The 19,206-nt window shown below is 35.5% G+C and overlaps 1 protein-coding gene across 1 annotated transcript; it reads left to right on the top strand.

Annotated features, from left to right (window-relative positions):
* Window positions 1-1,766: 1,766 nt before the first annotated feature.
* Window positions 1,767-3,543, top strand: LOC128296277 (ankyrin repeat-containing protein BDA1-like). Its single transcript, XM_053031408.1, has 2 exons — window positions 1,767-2,466; window positions 2,579-3,543. The coding sequence occupies exons 1-2, from the start codon at window positions 1,894-1,896 to the stop codon at window positions 3,353-3,355; spliced, it is 1,350 nt and encodes a 449-aa protein (XP_052887368.1). The 5' UTR covers window positions 1,767-1,893; the 3' UTR covers window positions 3,356-3,543.
* The last annotated feature ends 15,663 nt before the right edge of the window (window positions 3,544-19,206 follow it).

Here is a 19,206-nt window from a genome sequence, read left to right as displayed (position 1 = left end):
TCTCTGGTGCCGACTATTTCATGGCCCAAACCAATTTTTTTTAAATACAGGTATTTTTGTATACCAGTATGATACAATTTAAAAAAAATACCCTAGTGCCGGCCATTGAGTTCCCAAACTCAAAAAAAAAATTATTTTTTTAAAAATCTGACACAATCATTAGGTAATGATGGGGCCAAAACACTAGGTAGTGCTGACCATTAGGTTCCAAAAACTTAAATCTACTGTTCATTTCAGGTCATTTTGGTGAATATTTTTGAACAAGGATTATTTTTGTAAATATTAATTTTTTTTAAGTTAGATGGGTAAAATAGTCTGCTTCTCCACAACGCTGATTAGGCTGGAGACTACAAAAGCATGCTTTTAAGAGGACCACTTTGCAAAAATGCATCAGCAAAATAAATATTAAAGTAGGAAGATCGTACATCTTTTGCTTTCCAACAAAATAAATTCCGGTGAAACCACAATGAACAAAAGGTAGCTACGACGCAAAACAACCAGTTCACATCTGTATGCTACAGCCACTGTTTGATAAAATTTTTATTTCTCAAATATTATGTTTAAAATTTATCTCATATTATTAATAAAATTTATTAAAAGAAATTACAATATATTTTAACATATTTTTATTGATAGGGTAAGAAAACCAAGGTAAATTTATACTTATTATAAAATCTCTCATTGAGTTGGTGTCACAAATTAATCATACACAAACTTAGTTAGGAAATCACTAATATATTATTTCTTTTAAATGATAACTAATATTATTATGATGGTGTTTTTGTCTTTTTATACTGGGATAATAATTTTTTTGGCCCACGTAATTGGTGGATAGGTCCACTTTGGTACCTGAATTTGGATTCTGTCAAGATTTGGTGATATGGACAATACTCTTAGAACATGACTGGATTGGCGGGTCAGACCAACTAGATAGAGAACCAACTAGTATACTGGTACCAACAAGAGGTTGAAACGATTGAATCGAAAAATGCTTGAGACTGGTAAAAAAAATTGGGAAAAAAATCAATAGTTGAGTAGATTGTTAATTATTTGTTTAGTTAGTATTAGTTTAGCAATTGAACTGATCAAACCGATTGAATCAAAAATTAGTGATCTAACCAGTTTAACCACTGGTCCGATTATTAGAACATTATATATGACGCTCTCATATTGTTCCACGTTATCACTTAAAATTTTATATAAATTTTTAAAATTTTATATAAATTTTTAAAATTTTATGTGATGATGTGGCACAATCTTAGAGTGTTACGTCATCGGACTTTTATATTTTTCAACTTCAGGGACCAAAATGAATTTAGTTATCAAGTTTCAATCTTAGATATTCTTTTACATAAAATGTTTGATATTATGTTCGTATTATCCGACAGACTTCGCTTCTATTTGTTTAACCATCGGTGTTGCACCTTCATCGGATTGGTTCAATGCTTCCTTGGTAGCTAGCTGCATGATCAACACATGTTTTCTGCCTTTCCTTACAGCGAGAGGAGAATCATGACGAAGATCAACGTTTTAGATTCAATCTTTCTTTTACTCAAAATACAGTAAGCCAGATCCAGTTTAAGAAAATGATTTGTTTTAAGTTTCTTTTATTCTGATTTCCAGGTATTAAAAGTAAAGTACTACTCGAAAAAGAAACAGATCCAGTTTAAGAAAATTATTTCTTTGTTGGCTTGCTTGCATTGCAAGCCAAAATATGTCCATGTTTCCAAATTCCATTTCCAGTCCAATAGGCAACAATTCACGTATTCCCATGAAGCTTCATGATTACGAATTCAATCATCTAAAATATACCGAATTGTTCCCTTGAACACGGAAAGCTGATACTGCATTTCTCAGCACTGCCAAGGGCAACAACAACAAGATCAAGTAGAAATGGAATCAAGATTGTTCGAAGCAGCTCGTTGTGGAGATATATCTGCATTTCACTCATTACTCGAGGAAGATCCATTTCTGCTCGACCGAGTTGCGTTAAACTCAGTCTATAATCCTCTACACGTATCCGCATTGGCAGGACAAGTGGAAATCACAAAGGAAATCGTGAGCAGAAAGCCGGCATTCACTAGGGAGCTAAACGAAAATGGTTTTAGTCCTATACATGTTGCTTCAGCAAATGGGCACATTGAGATAATAAGAGAGCTTATGAGGGTTGGATATGATATATGCCTTTTGAAGGGGAAAGACGGTAAAGTTCCACTCCATTGTGCGGCTATAAAAGGAAGAGTGGATGTTGTTAAGGAACTGGTGTGGGCTTGCCCCGAGTCTCTTAAACAAGTGACAGCTTGCGGCGAAACCGCCCTTCATTTGACTGTGAAAAGCAATCAGATTGAAGCTGCAAGGGTATTGATTGAAGAGATAAGGAGGTTACAAATGATGGAAATCTTGAACTGGAAAGACACCGAGGGCAACACCGTTTTACATCAGGCAACCTTCAATAGACAACATGAGGCAAGTCTAGTTACAATTACTTTCATCTTTTCTTATTCATTAATTCATTTCTCTTAGATATTTCAGTTGGGAGAATTTGGATCGGATTACTTTAAGCAGTACTGGTTTGCAGATTATAGGTCTATTAATCGGTGGAGAAGCACTTGCTTGTGGAGTTAACGTAAATACAGTAAACACCAGCGGATTCACGCCAAAGGATGTCCTGGATCTTTTGCTCCAAAATGGAAGTGATTTTTATCATCATGATATTCATATTTATCAGATGTTCCAGCAAGCTGGAGCTGTGAAAGGCCGAGAAATAACAACAGACCCTGCTTATGTCCGAACTCAAACAGAAAACCCAAACAGGCAAATAGCACAATCTGCTTGTTCATGGAACCTATGGAAGGAACTAATGAGAGAGGTAGCGGAATCATCAACTGACACTCAAAATGCACTAATGGTTGTGGCAGTCCTAATAGCAACGGTCACGTACCAAGCGGTTCTGAGCCCTCCAAGTGGTTTCTGGGAAGCTGACAAACGAAAATCTCAGACCGTTACGACGGTTCAAAAGAGAACCATGAATCCTGGAGAAGCTGTAATGGCGAGTGACCCTGAAATCTTTGCGGTGTTCATTGTGTTTAATGCCATTGGTTTCTTTGCATCGCTTGCCATGATATCTCTGCTTACAAGTGGATTCCCTCTCAGAGCAGGCTTAAGGTTGGCCATACTTTCAATGACGGCAACTTACGTAATTGCTGTAATCTATATGGGTCCAACGAAAATGAGGGAAGTGTATATAGTGGTGATTTTGATGGGTCTTCTATTTCTTGCGGAGTCGATACGGTTCACCGTGTGGTTGCTCAAGAAATGGGGAATTGTCGGTGATACGAGGAGCCGATTGCGTTAGACGAATCCACACTGTTTACAATGTGCAGCTTCTTTTTATTGCATGATGAAATGAATCAGTTCATGAGAGAGTTTAGAATTTTCATTGTTATCTTTTGAGCATGATTACTTGTTCTCTAGAAAATTGTGTCATCATTGTTCCTTGCATTACATGACAGCAAAACAAAAGAATCTTTTTTTCATTTATAAGGTTGTTAAATCCGGACATTGAAATTACTCTTAACACTAGATCATTTAGTTGTTGGCATGAATCTCTTATTCATATGATAAATTAATTAAATTATGCATTTGTTATACTAGCTCGTATAAAAAAGGTCAAAGTCACCTACCAGGTAATTGCCAAACAATTCAAAATAAGAGAGCTTTATGTTAGATTGGTACTAACATGCATACACTGAAAAGCTAGTAAACTGACCTTTGCATAACCCTACCGGTTTTATCGGGTCATGATAAAGGGATCAACCAATCTATTCTAAGGGTACCCCCATGACAACCACAAATACCAATTACGAGAGTTACACCTCCATGTTCCATCATTCTTGTTGTTATCCTACTAAGATATTCCTTTGCTTTCTCCATTACGTCACACCTTTTTGTTAACTTAAGTATTTTTGTTGATACACAATATCAATGACAGTGGAGAAAAAAGAGTGGGGGTGGTCTCGAAGAAAGCCGATTCACGCATGCTAAGGCTAAGAGCTAAAAAAGTAGGAGAATGATGAGGAGGAAAATGGAGGGGAGCCCTCTCTATGTTGTGCTTTGGGGTATTTATAGGTGGATGATAGTTCTCAGGTGGTCCTCTTGAAGAGAGTGCATGTAACAGTCTATTTTTAGTGAAATTGAAACAGTAGTTTTGGGACTACAAATTTGAGGTCGAAAGAAAATTTATTTTAATATTATTTTATGGTCTATGATATAATAGGGATGTCGTATGAAAATATTATTAAAAAATTTTATTGATTACATGTCTAATTTATTAAAAATAACTAAATTAAAAAGGTGTAAAACTTGTTAATTATAATAGTTAAGTAATTAAATACCTTAACCAATAAATAAGGGATGACTTGTCATAAATATGCCTAAAGTAAATGATTGAGGCGGCATAACATAGGAAATTAATAAAATAAAACCAATTAATGGCAAAATTGTAAATTTTGTCAAATTAAAATGAAATAAAATTGGAATTAAAAATTTTCTAGACATTTCCTTATAAAATTCAGCCAAGAACAGTAATGGGAGAGAGGGTTTAAGCTGGTTCTTCAATTTTTGTTTCATGTGAGTTAAATCCTTATCCGTTTCTTGAAATTTTTATGTTTTTGAGATTGTTACAATTAGGTCCAAGTAACCTTTACCTTAGTTTTTGATTTTATTGAAAGTTTTGGAATTACCATTGATGTGTTTATATGATTTTAGTTATTAGAAGATGAATTTGAGATGTTGTTGGGTATTTAAAAGTATTATGTTAAAGAATTTTGATGAAATTATGATTTAGGGATTAAATTGAAAAGATGTTGAATTCATAGAAAATTTTGAATTTAATGGAATTCATGGGCTGCTATTGATATAAATAAATTTTCTACGCTTGGAATAAGGATTAAATTGCATGAATTTCATTTTCCGAGCCTAGAGACGAAATCGTAATTAATTAAAAGTATAGGGGAAAAATGGTAATTTTTCCAAAGATGTATATTGGATTGAATTGAGTATGAATTGTATTAAATTGATGTTAAATTCATTCATATAGATCTGGATAGACCAAGTACGGAGTTAGATCGAGGAAAATAAAAAGTGTCAGATTAGTAAATTTTGCGTACACAAACGTTTGTCGAGGTAAATTTGTATAATTAAATTGTATGTTTAAATGTTAAATTGAATTTTATGTATGTGATTGTGTTATTGCTCTGTATACAAAAGTAATCACATATCCGACGATGATCGACAAGCATTGAGTCCCGTTTGAATAAATGAAAATCGATGGATACAAGGCCCCTGTATTGGTTGTGGTCCTACATGTGTTGCGGATACACCACATCTCGAAAGAGAGTCCCGTTATTAGCTCTCATGAGCTTCCCGTTATTAGCTCTCATGAGCTTCCCGTTAATAGCTCTTCGGAACATCCCGATTGGTTGTAATCTTGCATGTGTTGTGGACACACCGCAGCTCTTATGAGCGTCCCAATGTATGGCTTTTCGGAGCTTCCCGATTAAAGGCTCTTTCATGAGCTTCCTAATTAATTGACTCTCCAGAGCTTCCCGATATTGGCTCGCTTGAACTTCCCAATTATTGCTCGGATGAGCTTCCCGTTACATGGCTCACATGAGCTTTCCGTTATATGGCTAGCAAGAGTATAAGCATACATGTATATGAATTGACGGATTATAGTTTTGTACACCTTGTGTGTACTACCCATGTATCCATTGACATTTTAAATGATTCAATGGGAAAAATATTGACATGAGAAAATATATGAATTTGAAATGAATCATTATCCGTATATACAAGAAATAAATGAAAATTTGATATTTGATGAGCTCATACATGTTTCTTGATATTCAAGTGAAATAAATGACTAACATGTTTGATGAAGTATGTGTTTAGGCTATTAGCCAAATTGCTTTGGATGTATTTTGTATGCTTACATTAGATGTAAAAGAATGACAAGTTAATTTCCCATTATACGAACTTACTAATCTTAAAAGCTTACTATGTTTTATTTTTCATGTTTTATAGTAATTCGGAGGGTTGAATTAGTTTGAAGCTGGTCGGAGCATCATCATACTATCCGTCGGCTCATTTCGATATAAACATTAAATTACTTTTGGTTATAATGGCATGTATAGGCTAAATTTCACCAATGATGGCATATATAGATGTATGTGTTTGGTTGAAAACTGGCGATTGGTATGGTTTGTAAATGGTATGTTTTGATATGTAAAAATGACCTTAATATGTTTGATGTGTATTTGAAATGGATGAATGTACAAAATCATATAGACATGTTAGTGATTGGTTTGTGATGGTATAAATGGTAAAATATGCCAATATGTATGTATGGTTATTTTAGTAAATTGGATAGTTAAACATATGTATTGATACGTCACGCATATGACCTAGTTTTGGCTTGATTTGAATGTTTTGTATTGGCTTGTGAATGTGTTAAAGTGTTAATGTAGGTGGAAGACAAATTGGGTGAGAAATGTGGCCTTGGAAGTGGCCTAATTTCGTCCATACTAGCATGTGTCTCAGCCATGTGCGAAACACGGTTTATCCCACGGGTGTGTATCCCTTGCACCTTGGAAAATTTTGAAATTTTCTGAAAAATTTTCTAAGTTTTCAGTTTGGTCCCAATTTAATTCTAATGTGTATTTTTGGCCTCGAGGGCTCATATAAGGGATGATATGAGTGATTATGATTGTTGTCTGATATGAATGTAAAATGATATGAAATGTCTGTATTTGAGTCTATAAATTTAGGTAATGCTCTCTAACCCTGTTCCGACGACGGATATGGGTTATGGGTGTTACAGTGCACACGTTAGAAACATATGCCTTAACATAGGATCCAACCAGGTGGTTAAGGAAAAATGGACCACCCGTGAAGGGATACAAGGCACATGGGTAATTGATCATTAAGTGACCATTCAGACACTACAAAGTGAGGGCGCCGCTTGCGAGTCTCTCTGATTGGTTCTCATGTTGCCACGAGTCCCAGTCGAGGTAGGGGTATAGCAATTATAAAGTATCTTAGAGCACAAGTTCTAACATCCCTTAACTTACCTCTATCTTGTAAGAAGCATGGCAACCTCACCCCAAATCAAAATTCCAAACATTTAACCTCAAACTAATTCACCCATATAGAAAGCACAAACAACATTCGCCAATTGGCTTAATATTCAATTTAGTCTTCGAACTTTATCCATTCTCACTTTGGTACCTAAATGTTTTTGGCCCACTTTAGTTCTTAAACTATCATTTTTCCATACGGTTTAATTTAACCTTTTTAATGACATTAAAAAAAACTATTACGGTGCCTATAACCAATAAAGAAATGATATATGGCAATATGTTTGTAACACCCTTAACCCATATCCGTCGCCAGAATAGGATTACAGAGCATTATTGATAAACATATTAATTTACATGATTCTTTTGTTTAATTTGATTTATTTCTGAATCAATCCCTGCTTAATTGGTGTTTTTATGATTTAATCTTGTCAGGGATGCAATTTGTCAAAAACGAACAAAAAGAGGCCAAATTGAAAGACAAATCGTTGAATTGGGGCCAAATGAAAAGGATGGAGAAAGCCAAGTATTTATCATATATTTTGACTTTGTAAAAAGCTAAAAATAGGAAGATATTATTTTGTTTTATTATTTATTTTTATTTATTTTTATTTTATTTTATTAACTTAGGTTAGGCTATTTTTAGTAAACCCCATGTATATAAATAGGAGCTTTTAGTTCTTGGAAAAATGATCCTTTATTTGTATTCCTACTTCTATTCGGAATAGAAATACTCTCTTTTCCCCCTTTCAAATTGGCGTTAAGCATTCTGCCACTTTTCATTTTGTTTTGTTTCTTTTCTAAAATTGGGCTAATTGCCTTCCAAGTGCTTTCCCTTTCCAATTTCTATCACCTTTCATATAAATCCCATCATTTTCCACAACGTTCAAGCATGAATAAATTCATGCTTCACTAAATTTCATCTTAGCCTTAGGCCAGTGTTCTTTCCAGTCGAGGATCGTGAGATTCTTACTCGTGCTTAAAATTCATCCTATCGGTATTCATTTTTTTCCTAAATATCGAGATAGACCAATCATCCCTTAAAGTTAAATTCGATTTCAAGTCAAAGTGCACGTTGGGTTGGAGTCGTGTTTGCTTACAGTTGGAGATTCAAGTCGGCCGTGCTGTATTCAGATTTTCGAGAACAAATCGAGGAAGAAGTGATCGGTCGTTAATTTGAGTTGGGTTCTTCAGAACGCAAGGCTGTCGGAATCTTGAATCAGGAACACGTGTATCTCAGTTAGATAATCGGTACGGGTTGGTTTGCTGGTCGTACCGGAACCAGCTACTAGAGGAAAAATTGCTGGTTAGGATGTTCTTAACTGCTATAACCAGCTTATCGATTAGAGGAGAAGATTAATTTTTCGAGGATCGATTCTTGATACGAAATTTACCGAGTCTAAGGCTAAGGCTTATTTTATCTGTTGCAAAATTCTGAATTTATTTTCTAATTTATTTAATTATTTATGCTGTTTCAGTTATCTAGTTTCTAAACATTTCAAAAATCCCCCGACTTACTTTTATTTCTAATCTTTACAGGTACCATTGGAGTCGTGGGCATGACTATTGCCACGACACTTGACATGGCAAACAATCTGATCATAAGCTATACATGGAAGTAGATTATAACATCCAATCCTTATGGACTTGACCCTACTACCACTCTTACTACTAATTAGAGTTATTTTGTAGGAATTATATTTAGTGGTTTCGACGCCCATCAAATTTTAGCGCTGTTGTCGAGGATTAGAGATATTTTCTAACTTTTGTTTGTCTACCTTATGACCAGATCAAAATTGGGAAATTTAGAGTTTGAGCCAGAAATTGAAAAATTGGCCCGACAACTACGAAGAGAAGCCATAAGACGTGGTAAATGGCCAAATCCCAGATTTGAAACTATATCTTACACAGAAGAAATTTTTGACAAACCAGACGAGATGGCCGAACAGACAATACGTCAGCTCGCAGCAGCACCGAATGAACAACACCCTTATGTATAACCTATCCACTAGGAGGAACGCCGTTCGAGCTAAAGTCGAGTTTGATCCACCTACTGCCCACTTTTCGTAGAGTACAAAATGAAAATCCGCACACTCACCTTAAGGAGTTCCATATGGTGTGCACAAGCATAAAGCCTCAGGGAGTAACAGAAGACCAAATCAAACTTCCTGATTTACCGTTCTCATTAGCTAACTCTGCTAGAGAGTGGCTATTTTATTTGCCTCTGGGATCTGTCAACACATGGTCTGACATGTCTCGTTTATTATTTGACAGGTTCTTCCTTGCAACCTGAGCAGCCGAACTAAAGAGGGACATCGTAGGAATCCGTCAGAAGGACACTGAATCACTCTACGATTATTGGGAGTGATACAAAAAGTTGTGTGCGAGCTGCCCACAGCATGGACTAACTGAACAGTCACTTTTGCAGTATTTCTATGAAGGACTACTCTCGATGGAAATGAAATTGATAGATGTTGCAAGTGAAGGTGCACTAGTCAACAAGACACCTCAAAGAGCGAGAGAGTTGATTTCAACCATGGCTGCCAACTCTCAACAATTCCAACCGGTTACAGAACTCATAAGACGAGTTCATGGGTTAAGTTCTTTATCTCTAGAAGATAAGATTGATAAGCTGACTAATGTTGTCTAAAATTTGTTTTCAGATAAAACAGGCCCAGCACGATTATGCGAAATTTGTGCCAAGCCAAACCACCTGACGGACTCATGTCTGATTTTACAGTAGGATTCGGCAAAACAAGTGAATGTTGTCGGGAGCTTTCCAGGACCGCTCCAAAAACAGTATGACCCCTACTTGAACTCATATAATGTGGGGTGGAAAGATCACCTGAATCTCAGTTATAGGACAAATCCGCGGTTCAATCAACCGTTTCAACAGAAGCCACCGCAGAATCAACAGATACCACTCCCAAAGTCAACTTTGGAAGTCACAGTGGAAAGGCTAGCCAATAGTACTAAGAAGTTCCAACAAAAAACTGACATGCATTTGTAGGAGCTGGACAAGCAAGTGAGCAAACTCGCGTTTACAATTAGCCATTTGGAGTCTCAAGGTAAACTGCCATCCCAGACTGAGCCAAATCCTTGACATAATGCAAGCGCTATGACGCTAAGGAGTGGGAAGGTTTTTGAGCCCGTACCTGACACAAGTCGCGGCCATGACACTAGTCACACCCACGAAACTAGTTAAGATAGGGAGAAACTTGACACAGAGGCTCCAGTAGAGTCGGCACCACAAAAGTCATTTGCAGTACCACCTCCGTTTCCCGAAAGACTTGTTCAATGCAGGAAGGAGCGAGATGAGAAGGAGATCCTCGACACCTTCTGAAAGGTGGAAATCAACATACCTCTTCTAGATGCAATTAAGCAGATCCCACGATATGCAAAATTCTTAAAAGATTTGTGCACGAGTAAAAGGAAAATTTTGGGTAATGAAAATGTAAGTGTTGGAGAAAATGTTTTCGCTGTTCTGCAACAGAAAATACCGCCCAAATGTAAGGACCAAGGTATGTTTTTCATATCCTGTAAAATAGGTAGCATTGGTATTAAAAAAGCAATGTATGCCTTAGGCTTATCAATTAATGTTATGCCTTTGTTAATTTATAAACTACTTAACGCAGGTCCTTTAAAAGAAACAGGTGTGATTATCCAGCTTGTAGATAGATCTGTGGTACATCCAGAGGGAGTATTAGAGGACGTTCTTGTCAAGGTAAACGAGCTAATATTTTTCGCAGACTTCTACATTATCGACATAGAAGATGACAATTCGGCCAATTCATATGATATACTTCTCGGGAGACCATTTTTGAGTACCGCTCAAACAAAGATTGATGTACGAAGTGGGATACTCACTATGGAATTCGATGGAGAGGTGGTGAAATTTAATGTCTATGAGGCCATGAACCATCCTAGCCTGATTTCTAACATTTCTAACATTGATATAATTGATCTCTTAACTAAATTATGTTTAGAATATCATGACGAGGATGAATTACAAACCATTCTATACAGAAGTTTGGACTTTGATGCCATTAAGGAACTGGAGGAATGGATAAACTTTTGAAGATTCGATTCACGAAACAATGGCTCATATGGAGGTGCCACAACAATGGAGAAACCCAGATAAATTTCTTGAATTAACTCATTCACAGACTAAGCTCGTACCATCTATTTTGCAGGTTCCAGAGTTGGAACTCACTACTCCCAGGCCACTTGAAGTATGCTTTTCTCGGTGAAGGAAATACACTACCGGTGATAATTTCAAGTAAACTCTCGAGGGTAGAAGAGGAAAACTTAGTGTGAGTTCTTAGGGGCTATAAAGAGGTAATTGGATGGACGATAGTCGATATTAAGGGATTGCATGCACAAAATTCAGGTTGTCGATAATGTTGTTCCCAAAAGGGAGGCTCAAAGGCATCTCAACCCGCCTATGATGAAAGTGGTGAGAAAAGAGGTCCAAAAGCTACTTGATGCATGATCTATCCTATATCTAACAGTAATTGAGTTAGCCCAGTCCACGTAGTACCAAAAATACCAGTGTAACCGTAATTGAGAATTCGATGGGTGAGATGGTTCTCACTCGGGTCCAAAACGGGTGGAGAGTCTGCATCGATTACAGGAAGTTGAATTTCTTAACTCGGAAAGATCACTTTCCACTTCCTTTTATTGACTAAATGTTAGAATGTTTAGTTGGAAAGTCTCATTATTGTTGTTTGGATGGTTACTCAAGTTTTTTCCAGATCCTAGTGGCACCGGAAGATCAAGAAAAGATGACGTTTACGTGCTCATTTGGCATGTTCACTTACAGACGGATGCCGTTCAGAATTTGCAACGCACCAGCTACATTTCAGAGGTGCATGGTAAGTATATTTTTCGGCTACATCGAAAAAATAATCGAGGTGTTCATGGACGACTTTACTGTATATGGTGAGTCCTTCGAGGTATGTCTGACGAACCATGCAAAAATTTTGGAAAGATGCTTAGAAGTTAATCTTGTTCTAAATTATGAGAAATGTCATTTTATGGTAGACAAAGGATTAGTTCTAGGTCATATTATTTCTGCTGAGGGAAATTCTATCGATAAAGCAAAAATTAACATCATTACCTCACTACCATACCCCACAACAGTGAGGGAGATTCGGTCTTTCCTTGGTCATGCAGGTTTCTACAGGCGGTTCATTAAGGACTTTTTGAAAATTGTGCAACCTCTCTGCAACCTATTACAAAAGGACAAGGAATTCGAGTTTGACCAATCATGTAAAGAAACGTTTGACACGCTCAAACATAAGCTTATTTCGGCGCCTATTGTTCAACCATCGAATTGGAGTTATCCTTTCAAGATAATGTGCGATGCTAGTGACCATAGCGTGGGAGCAGTCCTTGGACAAAGGATCGAGAAAGAACCACATGTTATCTCCTATGCCTCTAAACTTTGGACGCTGCCCAAAGCAACTATTCAACCATTGAAAAAGAGGCTCGATTTGTAATAAATTGTAGAATAAATTTTAATGTTTGAAAAAACAACATGCTTGAGGGCAAGCATGAGCTAAGTAGGGGGAGTTGATAAACATATTAATTTACATGATTCTTGTGTTTAATTTGGTTTATTTATGAATTAATCCCTGCTTAATTGGTGTTTTTATGATTTAATCTTGTCAGGGATGCAATTGATCAAAAATGAGCAAAAAAGGGGCCAAATTAAAAGACAAATCGTTGAATTGGGGCCAAATGAAAAGGATGGAGAAAGCAAAGGATTTATCATATATTTTGACTTTATAAAAAGCTAAAAGTAGGAAGATACTATTTTGTTTTATTATTTATTTTTATTTTATTTTATTAATTTAGGTTAGGCTATTTTTAGTAAACATCATATATATAAATAGGAGCTTTTAGTTCTTAGAAAAATGATCATTTATTTGTATTCCTACTTCTATTCGAAATAGAAATACTCTCTTTTCCCCCTTTCAAATTGGTGTTAATCATTCTGCCACTTTTCATTTTGTTTTGTTTCTTTTCTAAAATTGGGCTAATTGCCTTCCAAGTGCTTTCCCTTTCCAATTTCCATCACCTTTCATATAAATCCCATCATTTTCCACAACGTTCAAGCATGAATAAATTCATACTTCACTAAATTTCATCTTAGCCTTAGGTCGGTGTTCTTTCTGGTCAAGGATCGTGAGATTTTTACTCGTGCTTAAAATTCGTCCTATCGGTATTCATTTTTTTCCTAAATATCGGGATAGACCAATCATCCCTTAAAGTTAAATTCGATTTCAAGTCAAAGTGCATGTTGGGTTGGAGTCGTGTTTGCTTACAGTTAGAGATTCGTGTCGACCGTGCTGTATTTGGATTTTCGAGAACAAATCGAGGAAGAAGTGATCGGTCGTTAATTTGAGTTGGGTTCTTCAGAATGCAAGGCCGCCGGAATCTTGAATCGGGAACACATGTATCTCAGTTAGATAATCGGTAAGGGTTGGTTTGCAGGTCGTACCGAAACCAGCTACTAGAGGAAGAATCAGTGGTTAAGACGTTCTTAACTGCTATAATCAACTTATCGATTGTAGGAGAAGATTAATTTTTCGAGGATCGATTCTTGATACGAAATTTACCGAGTCTAAGGCTAAGGCTTATTTTATATGTTGCAAAATTCTAAATTTATTTTCTAATTTATTTAATTATTTATGCTGTTTCAGTTATCTAGTTTCTAAACATTTCAAAAATCCCCAACTTACTTTTATTTCTCGCCTTTACAGGTACGATTGGAGTTGTGGGCACGACTATTGCCACGACACTTGACACAACAAACAATCTGATCATAAGCAATACACGGAAGTAGATTATAGCATCCAATCCTTGTGGACTTGACCCTACTACCACTTTTACTTCTAATTAGAGTTATTTTGTAGGAATTATATTTGGTGGTTTCGACGCCCATCAATTATCGTAAAAACGTAATTTAAAATCATCAGTTTCCAAATATTTTATAATCATAGCAAAATCCATCCAAACACATGCATATTGTCCCTTGTTCGAGCCTTCGAGGCCTTCGAAACACTTTAAAAATGATTTGGGACTAAATCAGGAACATATGAAACCTTAAGGAAAAAGTTGGAACAAGTTGGAAAAATTCACATTGCGGGGGTCACATGCCAGTGTCTCAGGCCGTGTAACATTCAAAATAGGGACACACAGCCGTGTCCCAGCCCGTGTACTTGCCCATGTAACTCTCTGACTTGGGTCACACAGCCAAGCCACACGCTCATGTGCTAGGTCGTGTAACTCTCGAAATGACATCACACGCCCATGTGGCAGCCCGTGTGTTAGGTCGTGTAACTTTTGAAAAACAACCATTAAAACCTACAAGGACACACAATCGTGTCACATAACACACGACTAAGCACACGCCCGTGTCTTAGGCCGTTTGGATAAGAAATAGGCCATATTCAAGCCATTTCTTTCACCCAATTCCTACACATACCTACAAGCCAATTGCACCTAGAATTAAGGCACCAAAACATGCATAATAAGACCATTTCAATAGACCAAATAACCATACAACCAATGTGCCAAAAGGTACCTTAATCACAATTTATCAAACCTATCTAAACATGTGCATATTTATCCATAATTCAACCATACACAACTACTGATTACCAAACCAAACTTACCATATCTGACCACATTTATGCCAACACAAATAACTCATAACTACATCAAAGCATAACCCACTTGGCCACATTATGAACATACCAAATTTGGTCACTCAAAACATACATCCACTTAGCCATATCAATACAAACCATCAAAGCATCAAAATGCCAAAAGTATACCAACCATATACCATATATACATGCCAAAAACAACAACTAAATCATTAACCCAATTCCACCTATACATGCTATTATAACCATGACCAAAACATCAAAATCTACCGATATAATTGTTGGATAGTGTGATAGGTCTCCTATGAGCTTCCAAACCGACCGAGCTTCTGATAATATAAAAAACATAAAAAAAAGAACAATATCATAAGCATATAATGCTTAGTAAGTTCGTAAATCACGAAAAAAGCTTACCATGTCAATGCATAATCTTAAAAATAGACATGAATCAATCCAACATAGCTTAGCACAAGCCTAAGCATCATCAACAATACAAGTTAGTGATTAAACACATAACTTAGCAAAATCATTTCATGATAAGATAGATTTCATGAACATAGCACATTTGAACTCATTCTTTCCATAACATAGTTAATCATACTTTGTTTATCATTAATACATACCTTTCCATAAATTCATGGTCTATTCAATCGAAACTCTTACCATTCCTTCCATTTACATGCCCATTGAACCACTTCGAATAATGTCAGATACGTGAGAAGCTTACACAAAGTGCTAACACATGGTCGAAACCATTTCCTTTCCTTTTCCTTTACATAGATGTTCACTCGAGCCATAAATGGGTCTACTCACACAAGCTGACGGTCAGAATGTAGCTATACGATGCCGCTCACACAAGTTGACAGTCGGAATGTAGCTACATGATGCCACTTACACAAGCTAACTAGTATCCGCAATAAATGTTGAAACTCAGACATCGGTAGGACATTCAGTACTAGCACCTGAAACATGGTAACCGTAATGACATGTCATTTGTATCCTATATAGAGAAAATTAGGCTGGCATATTTTGGTTAGAAAAATGGTGAATTTTCATGTCATGGGTTTAAGGACTAAATGGTATAAAGTTAAAATGTTAGGAATAATTTTGTTATTTCATATTAAAGTGAATAATAAATTAAAGTTAATGATTTTAGATTGTTTGAAATATTTAATTGAATTAAATTACTATTTAGATCAAGAAAAGAATCAATCAGACGTGTATCAAGGAAAACGGAAGTTTATCGGAATAGTTTTCGACTTTGTTAATACAGCCGTTGTAATCGGGGTAAGTTCATATGAGATATATGCTTATTAATTATTGATAGATTAATTTTTAGTTAATGTTATGTTAAAAATAATTGATTCGGCAATAATATGATGACTTGAATACTTGACGGTTTATAACCTTGTTTGAACCTAAAGAATGCTTAGGATAGAAATGACATGTCATTAGGGATTATATATTTCGATTGCTGGTCTTGGATGTCCTACCGATGACTGAGGTATTGCATTTTTCGCGGATTCTCTATAGCTCGTGTGAGTAGGCCCATTTCACAGCTCGTGTGAGCATTTTTGAAAAGGTTATGGTTCTATGGAAAGGTGTTCCTAAGTATTTAGTGTGATTCTATATCAACGGGTAAGTAAATGAATGTAAAAGCTTATATATGAAATTATGGATAACGATGATCATACGAAATGGTAAGGTGAGCTTTAATAATGCATGGAAAAAGAGCATTAATCACATATATGATGCAATATGAGTAATTATAAATAATTCATGTTGTATACCATGTTCATAAAAGATGTATTGTTAATATATATACTAACGATGTTCATAAACGATGTATTGTTAATATATATACTAACGATGTGAATTGTGGCGTTAGGAAAGGTAAGTGCTATGTGATTTAATGAGTATGATTGAATGATTTAATATTAAGGAATGGTAAGTTTAAGTTTCTTTATACGAACTTACTAAGCATTATATGTTTACGTGGTTGTTGTTCCTTTATTTTGTATATCATCGGAAAGGTCATTCTGTTGGAATCTTGTTGGAACCCTATCACACTATTCATTGATCATTTTTGTAGTTTTTAAACATTTTGGCTATGGTTATAAATGGCATGTATAAGGCTCATATGTAATAGGTGTCATAAATATGTTCCTTGGTCCATTTGGTTTGTTCATATCTTTTGGTGATTATGTTTTGGGGTGGACTTGTAAAGCTTTGTAAATAAGTGTCTTTTGGTCACTTTGAGTGACATGTAAATGTATGTTTTAGACATGTTTATATTTGTGGTTGAAATGGTTGAAATGTTTATGATTGTAGTAAAGTAAGCTTATGTTATGAAGTGAAAGTAAATTATTTTAAGTTGAGGTGCCTTTGAATAGCATATTGGTTAGAATATATAGGTTGATTGATTTGGCATGTTTGTGTGTGTCCAATGAGTGTTTGGAACCATTGAATGTATATGTAATAGGTGTATTTGTATATGTTTGGATACTTACTACAAATGTTACGTTTTAAGCTTGGTATAAGCTTAATTGTGTATGTACCTTTAATCTTGGTGTGAATATGTTCATATAAAGTTGTTTTAGTCATTTGATATAAACATTATTTAAGTGTTTGAATCATGGTATGAATGAATGTGAATGATTAGGAAGAAATGATAAGTTTGGCATGAGTTCTATATATAAACTTATGAATTTGAATGCAAATTAGTTGATGTGTCAAATGAATTGAGATTGATAATTGCATCGTGGTGTCAATGAGGACACATTGGTTAGGCACTTAGGTTAATTGTTTTGGAATATTTTAGGCTTGTTTAAATGTGTTTTTAAAGTATGGAAATGGTTGATTTTGATATGGCTTGGAATCTAAGTGTTGGATGAAAGTTTTCCTTATTTTAAAAGTTATTTAAGGTGCACACAGCCTAGGCTATTCCACACGGCCATGTGCCTTATAAATTTTTAGGTGCACAATTTTTCACACAGTCACAGTTAGTTACACGGTCTGGCCACACGGCCATGTGACCCCGATTTCTAAAATTTTTCAAATTTTTGTATATTTTTCTATTTTGATTTAAATTAGTCTTGAATTATTCCCAAACTATTTTTAGGGCCCCTAAGCTCGATTTAAGGCCCGTAAGTGTATGTTTACCCTGATTTTTATAAGCCATTGAATGTTATCATTTATTATATTTTGTTTCTATTTGATGATAAATGTCCTAATTTGTACTATAACACTCCATAATCCCAATCCGGCGACAGAGACGGGTTAGGGGTGTTACAGTATGGCCCACACAGTCAAGCACACAATCAAGCGCACGCTCGTATGGCTCATATGACTTGGCACATGGCTAGACACAAAGTTGTGTGGCATTGACTACCAATTTGGATTTCACATAATTTCACAGGTTTTTTGAGTTCAAGTCACACACCTGACTGTAACGCGATGCTGACGCTACAACAACATTTACAATTCCTACATACAACATCCAAACTAAACCAATTATCAATCAATCACAAGAATCAACCCTTACTCATACCAAAAACATATGGCCAAAAGCAACGGACATTCGACCCTTGCAACTAAGTTATCACAATTAGCCCCTAAACTCTAGTGTTTAACACTTACCCTAGAAAAGAAATATTCGAAACCAATTCGTTAGAGGGATATGCATCACACAACCTTTACCTAAATAGAATTACACAAAAGAAAACAATCAAACCTCCATAACCAAACTCAACAATATACCAAAACCTTCTTAGAAAAATCAAAATAAAATAGCACCCTTTAAAAAAACATGAACAATACTTATAAAAGAAAAGAAAATACGATGATTTTACCAACTCTCTTGCCACGCATAACTAGCAACGAATCCAGAAGAGGTGATGACACCTGTCGAAATAGTAACAGAATGAAAGACTAAAGAGACGGCGAAAGATAAATCAAAGGGACTAACATGAAGAATACAAAGAAAATTTTAGAGAGATAGAGAAGCAAAAATAAATGGTAGAAAAAAATTTCCCAATAACAAAAAGAAAAATGGAAGTGAAGGCAATAGTGGAGAAAGCGAGAAAAGAAAACAAAGGAGGATTTTTAGGAAATAATTTTATCAAATATTAAAAAAATAATCACAATACCACAACTAATCAGATTTGACTACCATCCTTATTTAATTGGTCAAAGTTTGAATTTGAGCCACACTCTGACAGCATGGGCGACACAACAAACGAGAAGTAAAAATAATTTCACTTTTGCACATAACAAGATTTGGACTTAAAACCAAAGAGTAGCTAATGCCTCACCATTAAATCAACAAGCCTGTTCTTACCAATAATTTACAAAAATTAAAGATAACCCTTACGAAACAAATCAAATATGGAATA

The sequence above is a fragment of the Gossypium arboreum genome, chromosome 8, assembly GCF_025698485.1.
Source record: "Gossypium arboreum isolate Shixiya-1 chromosome 8, ASM2569848v2, whole genome shotgun sequence".
Lineage (NCBI taxonomy): Eukaryota > Viridiplantae > Streptophyta > Magnoliopsida > Malvales > Malvaceae > Gossypium > Gossypium arboreum.
The sequence above is the reverse complement of the archived record's forward strand: the minus strand, read 5'-3'. Positions and strand labels throughout refer to the sequence as shown.